The sequence below is a fragment of the Podarcis filfolensis genome, assembly GCF_964270895.1.
Source record: "Podarcis filfolensis genome assembly, chromosome: 3".
Lineage (NCBI taxonomy): Eukaryota > Metazoa > Chordata > Lepidosauria > Squamata > Lacertidae > Podarcis > Podarcis filfolensis.
In genome coordinates this window covers 41,584,156-41,598,546 of record NC_139606.1, presented here as the reverse complement: position 1 = coordinate 41,598,546, position 14,391 = coordinate 41,584,156, and the positions used below count along the sequence as shown (strand labels likewise).

At 45.8% G+C, this 14,391-nt stretch overlaps 1 protein-coding gene across 3 annotated transcripts; it reads left to right on the top strand.

Annotated features, from left to right (window-relative positions):
* The first annotated feature begins 1,672 nt into the window (after positions 1-1,672).
* On the top strand, positions 1,673-12,220 carry TENT5A (terminal nucleotidyltransferase 5A). 3 transcript variants are annotated; one of them, XM_083606225.1, is made up of 3 exons: positions 1,673-2,054; positions 4,757-5,330; positions 6,861-8,048. In XM_083606225.1, the coding sequence occupies exons 2-3, from the start codon at positions 4,845-4,847 to the stop codon at positions 7,638-7,640; spliced, it is 1,266 nt and encodes a 421-aa protein (XP_083462351.1). In that variant the 5' UTR covers positions 1,673-2,054; positions 4,757-4,844; the 3' UTR covers positions 7,641-8,048. The 3 variants fall into 3 exon arrangements, with proteins under 3 accessions (XP_083462351.1, XP_083462353.1, XP_083462352.1); XM_083606227.1 differs by having other exon boundaries at positions 1,691-2,032; XM_083606226.1 differs by lacking the exon at positions 1,673-2,054 and adding an exon at positions 3,954-4,279 and having other exon boundaries at positions 6,861-12,220.
* The last annotated feature ends 2,171 nt before the right edge of the window (positions 12,221-14,391 follow it).

Genomic DNA, 14,391 nt, shown 5'->3' with positions numbered 1-14,391 from the left:
TCTCTTGTTGGAAGTTCCTACTTCCCCCAAAGCCTCTCCCTCCCCCCCTCTCTGGCATCAGCTTAGCCAGGATTTATTTTAGGGATTTATTTTAGGATTTATTTTATTTATTTATTTGGTTTAGGGGGACAGCTGCCCTCCCGCACCCCCTGGCTGCTCCCAGGCTCTTAGGCCTCCTCTTGTTTTTGTTTTGTTTTTCTCCAGGGGTGCCATTTAAGAGATGGGGTCCTTCGAAGCACGTCCCATCCCATTTAAAGAGAAGCCTCTCATCTCCCCACTCCAGAGGAGAGCGAGAAACGCTGGCTAGGTTGGCGGAGAGATGCTGCGCTTTCCCCATGACAGCCAGGTCCAGGTGGGAGGGAAGGTTTGAAGGTAGCCCCGGCGCGCCGTCTTGTGCACTCCTCTCTTTCCTCTCGGGTAGGAGGAGGGAGCTGAGGGGGTGAAAGTTTCAAAATGAGAAGAAACGCGCGTGGGAAAGGGTCTGCTTTCTCCGCGTTAAAGGCCCGCAGTTGGGACAGTGCTTGCGCGTTTTTCTTTCCATTGAGAAGTAAGAGGGAAAGAGGAACAAAAGACTGAACGCAAACTGAAAATTCAGGGGCTTCCTTTAATTTTGTAAAAATAATAATATTGCATTGATATCCCCGCCTTTTTCTCCAAGGAGCTCAAAGTGGCATACGTGATTTTCTCCCTCCTTATTTAATCTCCTCCCCGCAACAACAACCCTGTTGTGTTGAAAGGCAGGGCTGACCCAAAGTCAGCCAGTGAACTGCGGGGCCCAATGAGGATTTGAACCCTGGTCTGCTAAAGTCTGACCACATTTGCTATGATATATAGAGTGTCCCCTGCTTCACTGCTCTTCATTCCACAGGCCAACAACCCCTTGGCTGCAGCTATTAAACTATGTTTTATGCTCAGTCCCAGATCGCGTGCGACTAATGATAGGAATAATGCCACCCCTACGCAACCACAAACTCTTCACATATCAAGCAGGGCAAAGGTAGCCAATATGCTGCCATCCCCCGACACTGTTGGCCACCATTCCTGACCACTGGCCGTCATCACCAGGATGGGGGGATACATCACACTGGACTAGCCCTGGTTCCGGGCGTGTGGTTCAGGCAGCATCAAGTCATTAATCTGTGTTGCCACTACAAACGCAGGCTAACTTTCACAGCGAAAGCCAGCAGCTGCCTCGCAGTCAAGGCCTCCTATTAAAGACTGATGTTGCCCATCTCTCTCTGCAACCCCACGGCTTTTACAGAGAAACCTTCCCGGGGTAGCAGCCCGAGCTTGCGTTGCCTACTACAACCTAGCCCCAAAGGGAGCGCTTCCTCCCGCCGACCGCTGCTAATTGGGAAGGGGGGGAAAGAGGGGAAAGGCCTTCTTTTTCTTCTCGCCCCGCAGCACAACGAGGCTCCTAAGACGCAGGATCTTCTCGCAAGCGCCTGTGAATAGGCAGCTCTTCTGTGCGTGGGCGTGTTTACTCTCCCCCTCCCTCCTTCCCTCCCACGGCTCATTCACTCGGAGCTGGCACGCTTACGCTGCTTCTCGAGCCCTTCTCCGATTGGTTCTTCACCCCAGCGGCCTGGAGGAGGAAAATAAAGCGTCACGGCCAAGCCGGCGCTGATTGGCCAGGCTCTTCTCACATCACAGGCTTTCGGAATAGCCCTGCAGCTGTTGCTGGAACGTCAGTACCTGTGACGTTCTATCTGCTCCATTCCTATTATTGCTCCTCCAGCTGCTGCCGCCGCCGCTGTTTTCGCTCACCCCCCCTCCGCGCCTCTCTTTAGCCTTCATATTCCTGCGAGAAACGTGACAGCCACCTCTTCGACCATGCACGAGTCCTCGGCCACCAATCCTGCTCTGTCATGCCTCTAAAGTCCTACGCACCAAATATATAAAGAGGATTCGAATCTGCGTAGGTGGAGTCTCTGGGAAATCGCGCTTTACCCCTAGATTGCTCAGATGTCAGATTATTCTGTGGTCACGCACTGAAGAATTAAACCGCTGGGAGAGAGAGAGAAAGAGAAGAGTGAGTTTATATATATATAAAAGTGAGTTTATATGTATTTATATATCTATTCCCCATTACCCATTGTGCATGATCAAACGCAAACTTTTTTTTCCAGGGACATTCACAACTGCGTAGCTAACCCTCGTTTAACGACCTTTTAGGTTTTTCCAGTAGAAAAAAGAAAGTCTAGCAGCAATAAAAGGGACCGGTTCTCCAAGCAGACAACCTTTGCATTATATCGTGTGTATTTTGCTGTGTGTGCTGTGTAGAATCCACAGGAAAGAGAATCTGCTCCTTCCCCCGCGCGCTGCTTGTGCGCAGTTCCATCTCATAGCTGGAGCGGAAGGCGATGGTTCTGCCATTGGGTTGTTAAATCCACGGCGCACTGGGGAGCCACTTTCAGAGAATAAAAACGAGAGGGGAGTAGGTGACAACATTTTGGATTAGGCCAATTTCTTCCTGTGAAATGACGTGCTAGCTGCACAGCACTACGGATCTGGCCAAGTGGAAGGTGGTCTAATAAAAAGCTGGCACCGCTATTTTGCACTTACTCCTGTCCTTCGCAGCAACAGGTGGTGGTGAACTCTGGATTTCTTCCTAGCCAGTTCCTGCAGGCATTTTATTATTTCCAGCTGCAAATCAGGGCTTTCTTTGCCCAGGATTATTGCTTCGGGTATATCCAGAATCCAGTCCCAAAACGTCTTGACCTCCCCAATCTTAAAAGCGCCCCCCCACTCCACCGGGGTATTTTTAAGGACAGTACTTGGAACGGGGGCTCTGATTGCCAGGCGCACCTGCATTCTACCTTTTATTCCGGGCGGGGGAATAATGTCTGGGCCGGGGTGTCCCCCGCCACTCCAGCTTTCTTTAAACGCCGCCTGGGAAGCTGTTTCTCACTTTGTCCCGTGCTTTACAAATAGCTTCAAAAACCAGAAGGCATCGCTGCTTCACTAGCCTGGTGCAGCTGGATCCTTCTCAGGTCCCCGGGGCGCTGTAAAATACTGAGTACGCCGTGTTCAGATGCCTGTGATCCCCCCCCCCCCTTTTTGGCAGTTTCTTTTGTTCCATGAACATCCACGGGAATCTTGCCGGCGCAGCTTAAGGTGCACAGCGCAGCCACGCAGTGTCGCCTCCTACTCCTTTCTGGCAGTGTCGCCTCCTACTCCTTTCCGGACTGCTCTCCTGACAATTCAATAGAGAGAAAAAGCGGCGGCGGGGTGGGGGTGCCCTCTGTAGAGTAAGTGCTTTGACAACTGGGCGCAGTTAAAACAAAGCCGGATACCAGGATCTCTAGAAACCCACAGAGCTGTTTTCAAAATGGTTTTTTTGAAAAAGGAACCACCCTTTCTCAGAGACCCCAGGCTGGCTATTTATTAGTGCGAAACGTCCCCGGCTCGGCAATGGATTCCATCCCTGGGTGAAAATGTAACCTACCCCTCCCTCTCGGCCTCCCTCCCGTTTCAGCTCGACACAATCGCAAAGCACAGACTCAGCAGGGAGAGCCAGAGAATGTTCCACATGCAGGCTGACATAACTCCCACCCCCTGTTCCTGATCGAATGCCCGCGGGTCCCTAGTTGACTTGATTTAAAAAAATAAAAATAAAAATAAAAATTGCAGCCCTCTCGCCTACAGAGCCGCCCCCGCCAAACCCTCAGTGTGCCACTTTTTTTTTTTTTTGCCAGCTCCCTCCAGGATGTTCCAGCAGGATCCAGATCCCTTCCAACTTTCACCTTTCTTCCCCTTCCAGAAAGGAGAGGATTTGTTTGGCACGGGGGAGGAGGAAGCGGCTCTAGAAAAGCGGCTGTGGAAAGCATAGGGACCAGCTGTTTATGCAAATATGAAGGGGCGTGTCTGGAAAGGCCTGGGCGAAGGGGGTGGGTTAGGGAGGGAAGGAGTAGAAGTGTCCCTATGCAGATGAGAGGGGCGTGGGCAAGCGGAGGGTGGCTCGGATCCCCGGAAGAGCGAGAAAGCCCATATAAAAAACTACAGAGGACATTCCCAAGCAGAACCAGCAAAAGCTCTAGAGGCGACCTAAGGCTGCGCAGGGCGAGCGGGAGCAGCTCCGGGGAAAGCGCGATCCCTGCTAGCTGGGCGGAAGAACCGGGCAGGATTCCGGAGGAAAGCTTTGCGCCAGGCGGCTCCTCCAGTGGCGCAAGGGGTGCAGGCTGCCTGCCCTCGCCATCCTTCGCTGCTATCCGTCAGAAGGGCAGCTCGATCACACGCGCGCGCGCCACACGGCAGGTGATCGGGAGCAAGCCCCCAGGTGTGTATACTGGCGGATAGATCAGGAGCGGGACGGTGAAAACACACTTAAAACTGCATCCTGTTCCTCCGAAACGCTGAGTCCACTCCGGGAGTCGTGGCTTCACTTGAAAGCGCCGCTTAGCTCAGCCAAAGCCGCTTTCCGGGAAGGGAAGGGGGAGCAGGGAGCGCCGGAGAGCTGCTGAGATTCTCCAACCACTTCAGACCTGTCAAGAGGAAGGGGCTTGAAGATCCAGGGCCATAGCTACGGGGGGGGGGGGGACTAGCCGGGTTTTTTTGCCCCGGGTGAAGCCTCTAGAGGGGCGCCACTGAGACTCCCAGCGTATGTGTGCGTAAATACGCGCGCGGAGTGTGTGTGCCAAACTGGGTGAAATAAAGCTTACTTTCGCCCCTGTGAGGATCGCAGTCTTCGTCATAAGCTATAAATTCCTGATTTTTTGCTTGCCTTTTTTTTAAACCCCTCCCCCCGTCCCGCTAGGAGTGGAAGAAGAAGAAACTCCAGTAAAGGAGGCCTCTCTTTCTCTCCATCTATTTGATCCGCTCCAACTTGCAAACGGCGCTGGACCATGGCAGATGAGGAAAATATTCTCAGTAGCAGCACTAGCAGCAGCTCCGACGGCGCCGACGGCGACTGCCCTCGGCAGGCTATTGCCGAGCCCTGCCTGGGTTGTAGCGAGAGCAGCCGCTGCAACGTGCTCAGCTGGGAGCAAGTGCAGCGCCTGGACCGCATCCTGAGCGAGACCATCCCGATCCACGGCCGGGGCAACTTCCCCACGCTGGAGATGCAGCCGCGCCAGATCGTGAAGGTGGTGCGCAGTCGCCTGGAGGAGCAGCGCATCGGCGTGCGCGATGTGCGCCTCAACGGCTCGGCGGCCAGCCACGTCCTGCACCAGGACAGCGGCCTGGGCTACAAGGACTTGGACCTCATCTTCTGCGCCGACCTGAAGGGAGAAGCCGAGTTCCAGACGGTGAAAGACGTCGTCTTGGACTGCCTGTTGGATTTCTTGCCGGAAGGAGTTAACAAGGAGAAGATCACCCCGCTCACCCTCAAGGTAAATGGAAGGCGCTCGCAGTCCCCGGCCGGCTGGGAGAATCTCTTTTCTCGCTTCGCTTCTGCCTCTCCAAAATGGGCCGGCACAGAGCAGCGCAGGCGGACAGAATGGAGAGGCTGCCTCTAGGACAAGCTAGCCCTTATTTTAGATTGCAGAGCAGCTGAATAAAAAAAATATATATAATTTTTTTTAAGGGGGCAGAATACACCCCCCCCATTGCTAAAAAAACCAGCCCCAGGATTATTCACGTACAGGTTCTGCCCTTAAAGCGTATTGAAATATTAACTTGGCATGGTTCCTTAGAGTGATTCCTAAGTCTCTATATGTGTGTACAAGTGTGTGTACAATATTTATAGGCAATTATCAGTTAATTCTTATTTTCTTTGTAAATGCACCCTGAGCCAAACCGAAGTACTTGGATTTATGCTAATTTAGCTCCATTAATTTCTCATCAGGCTAAGCCATTTTAAATACAGTTACTTTCTTTTAATTGGTTTGTGGCTAGGACCGCTAGAGGGGCACGGTGCTCCTCTGTCTCCTTGCCCTGCATAGGCTGGAATGCAAAGGCTGGATTTGCTGTCAAAATACTCTAATAATGCTGCTCTGCAACCTGTCTTAAGTATGTGAAGAGCCCAGCTCTTTCTTCCAAAAAAATGTGCTTCACTTCACTGCTTTGTGCTTCAACACCTTTGCAACGCTGATTAAGTGGCTTAATTAGCTACGGGGAAACCGAATTGCCTTGAATCAAGTAACTGTTTTAACCGATAGTTCAGTAAGGGCGTTTTAGATGGTTTAAAGGACCCTAATCCCGTTCCCCTTCTTTAGATGGCAGTGTGGAATGAGCCAGCCCTGCTAAGTTTGGGGGCTGTCCTGCTCATTGTGTTGACATCAGCCCCAAGGCCCTGCCTTGGTGGCCCCACAAATTTTAATCTAGATCACAGCAGGGGAAGAAAGGGTTGATTTCCCTCTCCATACCTGCTCTGGTTTTGTCTTGCCTTGTTTTGGGGGTGGGCAGGAGATTATGAAGGTTGAGATAATGTTGAAAGTTCCCAGAATATTGGTGCAAGTTTATTTTTAAGGGAAAGCTGCTAGTGGTTTTATAAGATACAATCTGATTATTATTCTCCTTTGCATGTATGCTACATTTTAACCGTCTGAAAGAGTCCTGTCCCCTTCACTATATCTCTGTGTATGCATGTTTGTTTAGCGTGCATCAATTCAATCTCTTTGGAGGAAAAGCCTTAATAAAATCCTACAGAATATGTCCTTTGTGCAGGACCATGCTACAAGCACTCCCTCGCCCTTTGGTCCTATGCAACTGCAGGTCTGCAAAACCGCATGCTAAATCTGTCCACAGTGTCTCTTTCTTATGCCTGGGCTCTGTAAATTTGCTCTGCTGCAAGCTAGGGCAGGGTGGAGCTGGGATCAAATGCAAATGCAGACTCTAAAGAGGAGGTGCTTTTATTGGTTTTCTGATCTGCTCCTCCCTCCTCTCTCTCCCCCCCCAACCCCGTGTGTTTCAAATTGTAGGAAGCCTATGTGCAGAAAATGGTGAAAGTGTGCAATGATTCAGATCGGTGGAGTCTCATCTCCTTGTCCAACAACAGTGGGAAAAACGTGGAGCTGAAATTTGTGGACTCCCTGAGAAGGCAGTTTGAGTTCAGCGTAGATTCCTTTCAGATCAAGCTAGACTCTCTCCTCCTTTTTTATGAATGCTCAGAGAACCCGATGACTGAAACTTTTCACCCAACTATAATCGGGGAGAGTGTCTATGGGGATTTCCAAGAAGCTTTTGATCACCTTTGCAACAAGGTCATTGCTACCAGAAACCCGGAAGAGATCAGGGGAGGTGGTCTCCTGAAGTACTGCAACCTCCTCGTAAGGGGCTTCAGGGCAGCCTCGGAATCCGAGATCAAGTCTCTCCAGAGATACATGTGCTCCAGGTTTTTCATTGACTTCTCGGACATCGGGGAGCAGCAGCGGAAGTTGGAGTCGTACTTGCAGAACCACTTTGTGGGCTTGGAGGACCGCAAGTATGACTATCTCATGACCCTTCACAGTGTGGTGAATGAGAGCACCGTGTGCCTGATGGGACATGAGAGGAGACAGACTCTCAACCTTATCACCATGCTGGCCATCCGTGTGCTAGCTGACCAGAATATCATCCCCAATGTGGCCAACGTCACGTGCTACTACCAGCCAGCCCCGTATGTAGCAGATGCTAACTTTAGCAATTATTATATTGCCCAGGTTCAGCCAATGTTCCCGTGTCAGCAGCACACGTACTCGACTTGGTTGCCCTGTAATTAGCAGATTTAATAGGCTTGGTGGAGAGTTTGTTTTCTGTCAAGCAAATAAAGGGGGGAAGGCAGAACTCCCCCCTCTTCTCCTTTTTTTCAAAACAAACAATGGGGTGTTTTTTGTGTGTGATGGTGGTCTGCTCTGGCTTTTCAGCTTGAGGGAAGCTGTCGGTTCTTCAGTCTAATGAAACAGAGAGTGATTTAGAAAAAGAACCGAAAGACAAAAAACCTCATTGGATTCTCTACCCCAAAGCACAGAGGCCTGTCATGAAAAGCAAATAGGTCCTCTTGAAGGAAACCAGGGAGGAGGAATGCTTGATGACAATATGGGTTGGTGACGCCTGCTCCCATAGCTATGGCAGAGTGAAAGTTGGGAAGCCTTTATTTTTTAAATGAATCTGCAAAAAAACAAAACAAAAGACAGGGGAGGAAATACGAGTGGGGAAGGGAAAGGAAATATGCGTTCAGGAATTTTAAGTTAGATTCATAACACAGAGATATGTTGGAAGAAGAGATATTTTAGAATTACTGCCTTTGGGGCATGTATTAAGTGCTGTCAGTGGAATGAACCCATAGAATGTATAGCTTGCTTGAATAGAAAGCTTTAAGAGAACCAGCTTGCTCCAAAATGGGGAAAAAAGAAAAAAAAAAGCAGTTGTAGGTGGGTACAGTTATTATTTTTTTAAAGAGAGAAACGGGGGTGGGGGGGAGATTATGACAATTTTCATTATTTCCAGCTGTGTGTGTGCTTCACATTTTGTAAAAAAAAAAAATGTGGAAAAGCCAGAAAACCAGCTGTAGCAAGCATCATATGCTTCAGGACCAAAGATTTCTCAGATAAGTTATCCAAGCAAGTAGAAAGCAGAGTAGACTATTAAAAAAAAAAAAAGAGGAAAGATAAGATATTACTATATTTGTACATGCTAATGTTAAACAAAAGTGCCTGATACCTTTAGAAAATTTGAAGTGAGAAAAATATAGTTTTGTGGTTTAAACTTGCATTTTGTTTTTATCAGGGACACAAGAAACAAACAAACAAACAAAAAAGCTTGTGAATAAATGGTGGAGGAAATGCCTATTTTTTTCGCTGGCAAATACCTATATAAAGTTTCTATTGTTGGCGTGATGTTATCATAGGTACATGTGTGTATGTGTGTATATTGTTGTGTGTGTGTGCGCGTGTGTGCGTGTGTGTATGTATGTATACATGCATACACACATATTTTCAATATGGTCTGGGAAAATGTAGCAATTTTAAGGAATGTTTTAAATAAAATACAGTGTGTTTTCCAGTCTGCAACAGGATATCATAATGCTGTGGGCACTTTGCAGAGAGTTATCCTGCACCAGAAAATCTGAATAAACAAACTATTCATAAGCAAGATGGGATTCAAAGGATGCATTTGGTTGCAAGAACATAAACAAATCCATTGGGTTACTTGTGAGCCATACTAGTTTCAAACATTTCACCCACTGATCCTTTTGTCCCCTGTTTTGTACTGTAATATGGTTTTGACAGTTAATTCACTAGTACCATGATTGCATGCCTCTCTGATGTACAGACAACCATTGGAATGTGGCTCAAATGGATAGCTCCCTTGACAGCTAAAGAATATTGTATTTGAATAATAATTATTGACATTTAAAAAGAGCAAGCAGAATGCACTGTGCATTCCAGGACCACTAAAAGTTAGTAAATGTGAAATTGAACGATTATGAAGACTGTTGCATGGATTTTGGAAATCTATATTTTATATAACACACACACATACACATTTTTATGCAAGTATTAAACAACTTTGGTTGTCACACTGCGTTTTCCAGTTTAGTACTGTACCTTATTTAAAATGATTAATCTTTTGCATTGGGACAAATAATTTAATTTCCTTTCTCTCAAGAGACTTAGGGGAATGCTGGGAAATCATTTTACTGGGAGGGTTTTTATACCCTTACCACTGTAGTGATGATTATACAAAAGAATTTAACCATTTCTTCTTTTTTCATCCAGCCACTTTTTAAAAAAAATTAAAGCAAACAAAATCTAACTTAACACCTCAGTCACAATCAAACACAGCGTTAAGTGCTCTTACGTCCAGAAACGTAAAAATCTTTGGGTTCCAGTGCTCCAAATCTGTGTTGGATTGCGGCCTACACATTGTTTTATTAATGCTAAGAAAGGAAGCCAAGGTTACAGTTTGGGAGAGGAAACTGAACTAAGCCACCCACCACTGCGGAATCAAAGGGAGAGAAATACATGCTGCACAGGGAAATGTTCAAGCAACATAAAATATTTAAAGGGGAGGGATTAGTAAACTGCTAACCAGGCAATTTAGCATCCCATTGTCCTAACAAAGCTACTGGCAATACATTTGTCCCTTCCCCCATTATCCATTACTGAAGCTTTTCTATTCTTAACCATCCCTTTGTGTCTGAAGGTCGGTTTAACAGGACCCCAGCTTGTTTACTCAAGTCTCTTCCTTGTGAATTCTGCAGGAAATGTAAAATTAATTTCCATCTTGGCAGTCGGTCCCCCAGTCGTCACTTTTTGCTTGTCTGTTCACTACCCACAGCCTGCTTAGAAAATCACAAACCTCACCCTCATAACAAGTACACATCTAGTCAGTGCTCAGTTACGAAAATGAAATGTCCTCTTTCCATTGGCCCAGCGAATCAGCAGGGAGATGTGCTTTGTCAAAATCAGAGTCTAGCCTGTTGTTGCTCAGAGGGGATTTCTGAGGGAAGCTGAGCAGAAGGCTGGAGCAAGAGGATCAGCTGGTAATGTGGTATGTCCTTTCCTACCACAGCTATTTTGCTGCAAATAAATGAGTCATCCACTATTGAAAAGGGTTTGGGGTATCTGGCAGTGCTTCAGCCACAAAATGCTGATAATACAGTATAGACATTTTTTCCCCTTTGGAGCAGCCTTTTCCCTCTTTTAAGAAAACCAAACACGGCTATTGTTAGTCTGAGGATTACAGGGTCACTGTCTCTCTTCTCCTCCCCCTTCCCTCTCGTAGTTCAGGTAGATGCATCTCATGGCAAGCAGCAAATGGTTGCCTTGCATCACATGCCCCACAAGCTCTGTTCACTAGGTGAAATAGCTCTCTCTCTCTTTTTCTCTCTCTGCTTTAAGGAGCCAGCAATCTTCAGCCACTAACAGGGCTTTGTTGCATCTGGCTGGCAGTGGAGGTTGTTTTTAAACCGTCTGGTGATAGTGATGAGAAGATGCTTTGACTGTAGGTCAAAACTAAAATAACAGCATATTTTCAGAACGTGTTGGCTTCTGTGATTTGCAGACCTAGTCCTTCATATGGCCAAACAGCATCCCCCCCCCCGATCCTTCTCCAATTTTATTAAACTAGCACATTCATAAAAAGAAAATGTTTGTTACTCTTAGGATCTGGTCCTTCTATTCATTCAGCAAAAGCTTCAAATGCATTTTAAAGAAACTAGGTTTTAAGCAACTAGCTTAAGATGTTGTCTTAATTACAGTCCTATGGTTTGTGTTACTGTTGGGTTAAATGTGAATCAAAGAGGAACTAAACCTCTTCTGATATGTCATTGGGAGATGAGGAAGGCAAAGACATCAGATTCTTTTTGAAGAACTAGTAGAATCCGCAGTTTGTTATCGTTCGTTATTGTGAAACTTCAGTTGTCCGTGTCTGCTATGTGGACCTCAGGTGATTGCATATCACTTTTATACTTATGTAAATATCACTCTCATTTATCCAAACATTTCATTCTCAGTCCTGGGTCATTCAGTTCAGATAAATTGAATCATACTTTGTATATATAATCCACAATATGCAAAAACAAAACAAGAAAAAAATGGGGAGGGGGGAATAAAATGGAAGCAGGATTCATATTTTCATAACTCTTTTTATTTAAATGCTTTAAGACTTGTTTGCTGCTATGTATTGCACAAAGTTTCATGCACAGCTTATAAATGCCTGTTGTAAGTGCTTTATATGTGAGTTGTATTATATTGAAGACTCATCCATTCTGAGAAAGCTTTAAATAGTTTGTGGAAAGAAAAACGTGTAAAGAAAAATGAAAATGAGATGGAGAGAAATATATCTATCTAATGACATATTAAGCACTTTTTGTTTTTGTTTCTTGGGTTTTTTTTGTGTGTATTGCTTTCTGATTTCCACTGCGATGACAAAAATCCAAAATCCATGTACAGGTGTTGTTGTTTTTTTGGGTTTGCTTTCTTAGCAAGCCGTGATTATACCTAGTTAAACATCAGAAAGGCCTGCAGACTTCAGGACTGGTTGAACGTGGCACCACAAACTCTTGCAGTCTGTGGGAAATCAAGTGATGCTGAATTTGTTCTCCTGTGGCATTCCGCACAACTTTAGTCTTCAGCGAGACATTCTGCTGCATCAAACCGCTCCCCTTGGACTGTTCCTTTAGGAACTTTTTGACTCTGGGTTCTGTTGGAGGCTGAAACAAAAAGTGGATGGGAAACAGACACTTCTAACCAAGTAAAGCATTTGCTCCAGTGCTAGTGGGAACAGATTGTGAATTTTGTTTACAGCATCCAATATTTGGATTTTTTTGTAAATAAAAATGATGTTATTTTTTCTATTTATCTGTGTCTGGTGTTTTCAGTTCCTCAGATAATTTCCGCCTTTTTTGTAATTAATGTGGCTTGACTTCCATTGGAAAGAGCAATGGTAGCTCATTTCTGAAAAGCCGCTTTTTCATTGGGGACAGTATAAATTTGGGTTTCATCAGAAACAATTGAACCTTAGTTCCAGAACATTGGACAGGACACTGAGTAACATAAATATCAGAAGCATGAGAGTGCCAGTGGGCTATGAATCCTCATGAAACAGTTGGAAGTTTTAGAAATAACATTGTACTTCATATGCAATGCAATCCTATGTTTACACATTTATTCTCCTCCACTGTTATTTTCCTATCTTCATTCTGAGTATATTATTTATCCTTTACACCCATTAAAATGGAGAATCACTTCCATGATGCCAAGGATTTAAGGAAGGGAAGCATAATGATGTAATCCTGCATGCACTCTCCTGGGGTTAATTGCCACAATCTTACACAGGTCTACTCAGAAGTCAGCCGTCATGGACCTTTTTCCACATAGGAGGGGGGAAGTAGGCTTCTGAACCCACCATCTGAGCAAAAGAGCTGCCCAGTCAATAACTTCAAAGAAAGCAGGCTGAAAAAGAAATAAGACCAGTGTTACTTACCGTGAAATGCTTTATAAATCCGAAGCATTTTGAGTCGTAAGCTCTTCTTTAGGAAATTTTGCATTAGCGTTTCCATAGCAAAGCTCTCAGTCAAATAGTTTGGACAATTCCCTATAGAAAAGACTAGAATTGTGTTGGATGTATAAGGATTTACAAAATCAATGTTTTATAACACTCTTGGATTCCGCCCCACTCCTTTGCTTGAGGCTTCTGAAATAATTCCAAGTCTAGACACATAAAAAAGAGAGGTTTTCCAGTCCTCAAAAACACTTTGGCTCCTTCTGACATCACATCCACAGCTCAAGAGCTGCTGTAACATGGTTCCTCCCCAAACTGCCAAAAAAAGCCCAAGTCATAAAGAGTCCAAGTTGTGGCTTTTTCAATGTCTTCTGCACAATCTACATTTAAAACACTCGTATACCACTTCAGCAATCATAGCTTCCCCCAAAGATTCATGGGAACTAGTTTGTTTACGGTGCTGGGAATTATAGATCTCTGGAGGAAGCTACAGTTCCCAGCATTATTTGGGGGAAGACATGTGCTCTAAATGTATGGTGCAGACGTGACCGTAGGCAACCAGAGGCATATCTAGGGTCCCTTGTGCCCTTGGCAAGGTGTTGCATCGACATCTCCTACCCCCACACTTCTGATTTTGCTATGATAGCAGCAGCACATCACTGGTGCAAGGAACCCTAGGTAGACCTCTGGAGATATAGAAGAACATACAAAAGAGAAAATAAACCTAATTCATCCCATTTCCAAAGAGACAATTGACATAGTGTGCTCAAACTGATGTGAACACCAGAGAGGCTAAAGCAACTGCAGGCTGTCAGAAGAGAAGAAGAACAGGGTTGTGCTGTTTCAAATGACATTTTCTTATCTCAGGTTGTGCTGAGAAGACCCAAGGAAAGGTGTCACGTAAGTGAACTCTCAGTGGGTGGAGTGAAAGTGGATTCTGTCACATTAGCACAACAAATCCACTTTTCTTTTCTTTTTAAGCATCTGGAGTTTTTGCAGCAGTTTGGAAAGTGCCAGGGAAATGCATTGACAAGTGTGGAATGGACAGATGACTAATGAGAAGCCATCTAAACACCCCGTAAGCAAATCAGGAAGAATGCAGAACAAATGCTCACAGTCATCTAACAGCTCAGTAATGGCCGGATATAATCTAATGTCTGTGTAAGCTTTGTGCAAGCAAATCAGAATGAATGTTCAATAAGCAGGTCGTCTGGAGGGGCCAAATAACAGGGAGAGTTTGAGTCTGAAAAGAAGAGGGGGGGAGGGGGGATTACAGCAAGAATAATAGAGTTGGGCAGGCACAAAACGGGGGACAGCGCCCCCTTAGCACCCCCACAATACACATAAACATATTACATATTATTACATATTACTGGCAGGACCGATTCTGAGTTCTCCTACCACCTGGCAGGCCGTCCACCCACCTGTCAATCATCTGATGCCAGGTGAAGCATGTTTACTTTGTAGGGTGGCCTGAGTTCAAGTCATGCTGCAGACAAAAGATGTGCGTTGATTCAGGCTGAG